At 33.1% G+C, this 7,453-nt stretch overlaps 1 protein-coding gene across 2 annotated transcripts; it reads right to left on the bottom strand.

Moving 5' to 3' along the window:
• Positions 1-10: 10 nt before the first annotated feature.
• Positions 11-6,390, bottom strand: LOC140051193 (uncharacterized). 2 transcript variants are annotated; one of them, XM_072096329.1, is made up of 8 exons: positions 6,270-6,390; positions 5,110-5,241; positions 4,675-4,799; positions 4,398-4,503; positions 3,255-3,343; positions 2,679-2,870; positions 2,045-2,230; positions 11-1,396 (listed from the first exon to the last, which is right to left on the bottom strand). In XM_072096329.1, the coding sequence occupies exons 2-8, from the start codon at positions 5,216-5,218 to the stop codon at positions 1,283-1,285; spliced, it is 921 nt and encodes a 306-aa protein (XP_071952430.1). In that variant the 5' UTR covers positions 5,219-5,241; positions 6,270-6,390; the 3' UTR covers positions 11-1,282. The 2 variants fall into 2 exon arrangements, with proteins under 2 accessions (XP_071952430.1, XP_071952431.1); XM_072096330.1 differs by having other exon boundaries at positions 6,228-6,280.
• Between the last annotated feature and the right edge of the window lie 1,063 nt (positions 6,391-7,453).

Here is a 7,453-nt window from a genome sequence, read left to right as displayed (position 1 = left end):
GCAATCAATAAAATACACATCAAATTATGTTGGTTTCATTTATTGCACACCACAATGATGAAAACACTTCAATAAATATAACACATTCCAAGATTAACACGAAAGGTGTGCGTGATTAATATTGCTTGAATATGGAAAGACAAAACGTGGCCCTAGTATAATGATATTCAACATTCTAACAGAATCATTTAATTTCAGTAGGCCTATTTGTATTACTAATTAATCCATGCCTACTAGTAGGCTACACCAGCATAAACTAAATGATCATTATTATTTAAAAATACCATACGCCAAATAGATTAGTAATCCACCTATTCATAGTATACGCCGGAAGAATACAGTATAGTATTAATTAATAGCAATAATAGTGAAATGCAATAAACACAATATGAATTCTGAATAATTAATTTAAATCTAGTATGATAAACTGTATAATACATTGTAGTACAGTAGTATCAGAGTAATGGTTTTTAATTTTTTGTCAACAAAGAAAGAACAGGAAAGAACAGAATACCAATAGGAAATATTACAAAATACTGTACTACTGTACATACAAACAAGTCTGAATATGTGGTACATTTTTGGTAGGTAAAACTTCAGGAACAATAATCTTGAAAATTACAAAAGGCACATTGGGTTTCATAGGAAATTGCACATTTTACAATAAATATACAGATTTGCATAGAACTAAATATTATAATAAATTATAATATAATGTAGATCAAGGTTATAGATAATTTGATAATAAAAATATATCTCAAATAAATATGGAATGTGTAAAACTAAAGTTTAAAATTATTTTAAACTAAAATAGTATTAAAAACATATAATTTTGTTAAAATAAAAACTATGTTTTAAAATATACACTCAGATAAATATGCGGAATAAAAAACCTTTATTTTCAATAATAAAATATCAATTTAAACACATATTTTTGGTAGGAAGTGTATCAGCAAAAAAATTAAATACCTATGTATACATAAAATGTGACCTAATATTTGCAGATAATAAAATATATATAAAATATAGCACCATTAACTTTATATAATTCTTTTAAAATTAATACTGTACTAAGGACCTTTCCACAATTCTTGTGGGAGGGTCTTTAGTGGAACAGACTTATACAATAGATATTTAGGGGTGGGTGTATAAACAAGGGTGGCCTTATACTAATAACAACTATTTGATAATTCAATATCTACACCAACAATACCACTAACAAGAACAATGTTAAATACTATCTGGAAAGAACACAGACATTTTGATATCTTTAACCTCATTTTCACAGCTTTTCAGCGACTGCTTCAAAGTTTGCTTCAACCAATGCTCGCTTTATTACATTAACTGTTGCTGTAATACCATTTTCCTTTTTCCATTCTTTCAGAAGTTCTTCAACCTACAAATGCAAAATCAAATATTTCATCAACTAAGAAAATACAATAGAACCTCTATTAAAGGACACCTTCAAGACCCAACAAATTGTCCCCTGAAAAGGGGTTGGTTTGGTTATAGTGTTAACACTCCTCCTCCTCCTCCTTCAATTCGCAATTTAACAGTGTCCCCCTAATGGGAGTGTCCCAAAGATGTTTTATAGTACATATATACTGAATAAAAAAGAAAGACATATGATAGCATTTTATCCAAATGAAGCAAAGTTAAGTGTTAAGAAAGAACCAATTTATTAAATGATGTACCACAGCCATAGTGCACCATGGTAGGAAGTCAATCACTTTCTCAGTCTTTTCAAAGTTCAATTATGTACATATGACCAATGAAAAAAAATTAAAGAGTGTGCATGATCAGTCATTGCCAAACAACCAGATGCCCAATCACAACGCAACAATTTGTCCTTCAGGTCAAAGGTTAAAAAATATTGCATTTATCCGATAAATTATCCGATTTGAATGAGATAATTATTGTATTGGTTAATTTTGTGGAATTGGTTAATTATCGGTTACTTTTAATTGGTTAATTTTTGGCTGCGGAAACGGCCAGAATGTTGTATCTGAAGGATGCAGATGATAATGCAGAAAAAGAAACATACCTGTTGTCTTTTGGTTGTGTAGTTCTCTTTAATATCCTTGACTTCCATCAGAGTGAAGCCTAGCTTATTTGCAAGCAAGAGCCAGTCTTTATCATACATTTGCTTAGCCACTGCCATCAACTGATCTTCTGTAACTACTGGTCCTCCAAGAGATGTTGGCCTCAAGACCTTTGTAGAATGCGGTGTCTAAAAGACAAGACATAATCAATTGGTTCAAAATGGAAGGTTGTAGACTGGTTAGGCTGGGTGGGAAGGCTTCAAAACTTTGAAATGAAGGATACTGCCCATACGGTCACCGTTTACTAATGCCTAGCTTTATATTGCCGAGGTTGCCTAAACCAAAATTACTGACATCATTTGATCAGAAAACTTGTTTTATATACACCATTGTCTCCCCAACAAGCATAGAAATTGCCAGTTAAGCTCCTGTGATGTTTGCACCAAGAAGCTTATTTTATGTCATTTGACACAAAATGAATGCTAGGAACTGATTGGCTCTTTAAAAAACAAATTTCAAATCATAGATTTATTGTATCAAAATTGGCCATTGATAAGTTAGCAAAAATCTGGTAAGGTAGTGTTAGTATACCATCAATTTCATATTCATTAGTTCTTCGAAATGTCCTTTACATACCTTAACAGGTGTGGTAGAAGTTGAAATACCATCCTTGTCATTCTGCTGACTAATTTCAAACTTAAGAATGGCCTCCAGAGTGTCATGAGGAAGGGTCGTGACCCAGGAAGAAAACTGATCTTCTGTGATGGCGCCATTTCCATCCTTATCAATCTGTTTCAGCAATACAACTGCTGCTCTTCTTATTGACTCCTAAGAGTATACAGTAAAATTGTAATGATTATTGGACTATGGGATTCCCTCTGGCACTATTGTAAAGTATATTGTACATTGTCATTTATTCATCAAAAAAAGAGAAAGAATACGATTAATGCAATATCCATTCCTGCCTTTTCCCTTTCATGTTCAATTTATTATCTTTTCTATTTCTCTTTAGATTTCTAGTATTTAATATTCCTTATTATATTTAATTCATTATATATATATAAATTATATCTATTTTAATTAATTTTTTTTATACATTTTTGTATACTTTTTTCATGTTATTTTCTTGTCAAATTCACCACCCTCATAAAATATTGTTGAAATAATAAATTAGTAAAACATGAGGAATACAAAGACAATATTAATTAGTACCTGACTGTCTTCCAAATAAACTTGAGAGAGAATTTCAATCAAAACATCTTCATTGAGTGGTCTTCCATCGTTTAAAACGGCAAACACAGCTAAAATGATTCAAAAATATGTGTTAATTTTTAGTTTCCAACGATAATGTCATTAATAGTGACATGACAAATGTTTCTCTAATCACAATAAAATCAGAAAATAAAACTAATTATTTCTTTGTTAAGTATCTGCTACTGTACAAGTAGTTGAATTCTATGCTTTCAGGCAGTGAAATCAAGATTAGGGAGCAATCGATTTGCGATGAACTTACGTTAGGGCATAGGAACTGCTTGTGTTAATATGTGCATGCAAAACAAGGATAGGGGTATGTTTTTTCACTTGATACCTCATAATCTGGACGGATCCTAATGGTAGCTCGTAAGTTCTGGGTTGTTGCAAATCAGACTACCTCTCTAATGCCCAAGTTTTTAGGTGTCTATCGAAATCGTATTGCTTAAAGTTTCATTCCCTACGTTTTTTAGATCTAATTTAAGGTCACAAACTACATTTAATGTAAAAATAAATACTATATGGTCCTATTGAGATTTTTTTTTTCGTCTTTAAGCGGTTAAAATGTGAAAAATGAGTTGATTCTAATAATTTATGCGGTCCTCTATTAATACCAACATGCATTTGCTCGCAGATTGATATTTTTGTGTTTCTTCCGTAATTCACCCACTTTTGGATCGATCGTGAGGCCAAAAACAAATGGAAGCCTCCTAACTTTTTTTTTAGCGAAAATACCGCGTTTCCCCCAATTTTTATCAACAGATTCTGGCAAAAACAGAAAGACAATTAATGCAGCAACTATACAACGTCAGGCTAGGCCTATAGCTAGCGTACGTTACCAGCTGTTTACCTACAAAACTAAGCATAGCTAAGCTAAGCCTAAACACCGTCCATGAGAGGACATTCACCGCGAGCTACATAGGTACTGTAGTGCGTAGTTTCTCTCTTTTTATCATAATTTACCATGAAACGTACATTTAAGACATGGAATAACCTGGTTTAATGTTTTAAAATAATATATATGCATTATTTTTATAAAACGTCACAAATTGTAGGGAATGTTTGGAATCTTTAATCTGAAATTTAAAATTAAGATATTTTCACCTCTTATCTTTCCATCTATGGATTCATCTGATAACCATCTAGTTGCTGCACAGAAGGTTTGAAATGTTATAGCTTCATCGTCTGATTTTGGAAACTGCTTAAAAATCTGTAAAAATTAAGTTCATTATTCAAAATTAACTGTTGGTATTCTGAAGGAATTGTAGCCTCTACTGCAGGGTTTCTTGGTCAATTATAGCTGGTAACTTAATTTGACCAAATTAAATCCAGTGCGAATGAAGCTTTAGTAAGAGAATACAAACTCTGGTTTAAAAATTACCTTGCTCACAAATGGGTCAGAGGTCGGAGAATCATTAGGTAAGGAACCTGCATACAATATGCCTTCCTGATTACAACCAAGCTCATTAAATCGTTTCCACAACTGTTTTACTTCTATTGTTGTCACTAAGAAAAATACATGAATCATCAATCAATACATAAATTATTCTGGGTGTGTGAGTAGCCGAGTGTTAAGACAGTTGAACTATAATCCATAGCCATAATATTAGGAAGGGTTCGAGGCTCTCACACACCATGGTTCTGGGTTCTGGTGGTAGAACGAGTCTTCTATTAACCATAGGTCCAATGCACTTAAAGAACTTAGTACATCTTTCAAACAAATAGTACTAGTTGGCACAGCCACTAAGTCAATCTAGAACTCATGAAAAATTCAAGCTCCAATCAACTAATAAACATTAATTATTTGTATACTCACGTCCGCAAGCGTCAGCATGCTGAATTATCCAGTCATCTTTTAAAGGTGAAGTTAATTCAGAGATGATTCCTCCATTATCTCCAGGTATTGTTGATGCATTCAAACCCATTTTGTAATCATTATACAAAAATCCTAGAGTAAATAGAAACAAACATCAACGTCAACGATAAATGTAAAATGTTATGGTAATGCATGAGAAATTGGCAGATAAACATTCTTACCACCCACTTCCTCAATTCCAGGCACAACACATATGATTATTATATTATTTAAAATCTTTGTCGTGCCTGTTTTAACCTTCCGCTATGAGCCTTATAATTTTCTATATTCTGCTTCCAAAAACGGTCTTAATAGCATGACATCATAGTTGCTGGTGGTAGGCAAACTGTTTAAATGATGTACAACATACAAAATCCTTTAATTTTATTTTATTGCTTAGCTGCTGTATAATTCAAGTTTCCCAAGTAAAAAAAGTCAAATGGGTTCTGATGATTGCACACTATATGCACATTTCATATGAACCCCAATACATGAAAAATAAAGATGAATAAAATATGAATATGCCATTTGCCATTTTGTAGTTTTAATATTTATTATTAAAAATTTGATATTTATTTTTTATAAAACACTATACTGTAGTACATACTATAATACTAAATACTTATTACTATAATAATAAGTATAATAAAATAATAATTTTCATAGTTATATAGGTAATTAAAATTATGTGACTTTTTTTTTAAAAAGTTATTTTTTCGGAGAACAATATTAAATTCTAGTTTAGAAGTCTATTATTAGCTTAGCCTTTAGTATAGTAGTACTAGTAGGCCTATGACTATGTTATACTAATTTGCCTACTATTTAGGCCTAGGGCCTAGGTATGCTAGTAGTACTACTCTGGCCTAAACTCTAGTAGACTAGGCCTATGCCTAGGGGCCTACTAGGCCTAGGCCTACTAGTACTAGGCCTAGGCTATAGGTTAGGTAAGGCCTGTGTGAGTGAGGCCTACTAACTAAGACTAGAGAGACCCTCGTTGTATGTAATACAAACACGGTGGGCTAGCTATAGGCGTACTATACCTGGCTATCGTATTTATGTCTAGTAGGCCTAATACTTACTTATATTATACTAGGCCTAGGGCTAGAGACCTACCTACCTACCCGAATTAATTTGTTTAAACCTAGGCCTAGGCTCCAGCCTTCTTTTTTTTGGTTTTTTTCAGATTACCGACTACCGCCCTCAACAATGAAATGCGCTTGGGAATATTCCATTTTCTTAACAGGGGAGTCGAGTAGGAGGCGAAAGAAACGTTACTGAAGATTCTCGATGTACTGTAAATTATTATTTTTACTCGGGGTACCCGAATCTAGTACTCTCTCATCTTCTCCTCTTCCATTTCCTCCATCTGGACACTATTGAGTAAAAAGTGCGATTTATAAAGTACTACTCCTCGATCCCTTATTCGTTGTGATATTGAGCTGGGATTTGGCATGAATATACTCCAGGGACATGTCCTCAAAGCGTTAGAGCCGGATTTTTAAATTTCAAACAGGATGCAGCCATATCACGTCTCGAAGATGGTACCATATAGCTATATTTGGTAGCTGATTTTGATGTGTATGTGACGTCATCCCGTCTTATGACGTCATTACAGCTTCTTTTGCTGTACCCAGAGTATCGCACATTCGTGCTTGTTTATAATGATTATGAGATATACCGTATTTGCATCTGGTTAATTTGTATTGTAGGCCTATAGGGTCTAATTGCTTTCGACGATAGGAACAGGGAGGAATAAACAAGAATTTTTCTTACTAAAAACGCTGCTCGATATTTAAAAAAATTATTGATTGTTCTTTCTTCAGATATACTTATGATTAATTATTAAAAAGATGTCCTTTAATCCCAAAAATACATACAAATCAAAGATAGTTCTTTAATTATGAATCACATGCCCATTTAAAAATGGTCAATTTTGAACTTTAATGTGTGTGTGTGTGTATGACCTCAAGGCATGCAACCGAATACCCTCTAGAGAAAACGTGACTTCAAGCAAAGAGTGATATAATATTCTTTGCTTTAAATGAGAAAATTCTTTCCAGTCTGTAGATTCAACCAATCAAAGGGCGAGAATCCAAAACCGTTTAAGTGAGCCCTCATAGACTCTCTTTTTCCACAGTTGTTTGGGTCCAGCAGCTGGGATCTATAAATTATAGTTGAGTTTACAAATTAGCAAAAACGTCAGCGTCAGCCTCTGTACTATAACTGCTGCTAATTGCTTTCAGCTTATAATTGATGAGTCATCATCTCCTGTGACGTAGCGGGCTAGAGCAGCAGGGTGAAAAAT

Source organism: Antedon mediterranea, chromosome 6, assembly GCF_964355755.1.
Source record: "Antedon mediterranea chromosome 6, ecAntMedi1.1, whole genome shotgun sequence".
Taxonomy (NCBI): Eukaryota; Metazoa; Echinodermata; class Crinoidea; order Comatulida; family Antedonidae; genus Antedon; species Antedon mediterranea.
Note: the sequence above shows the minus strand (reverse complement) of the source record. Positions and strands in the feature narration are given on the sequence as shown.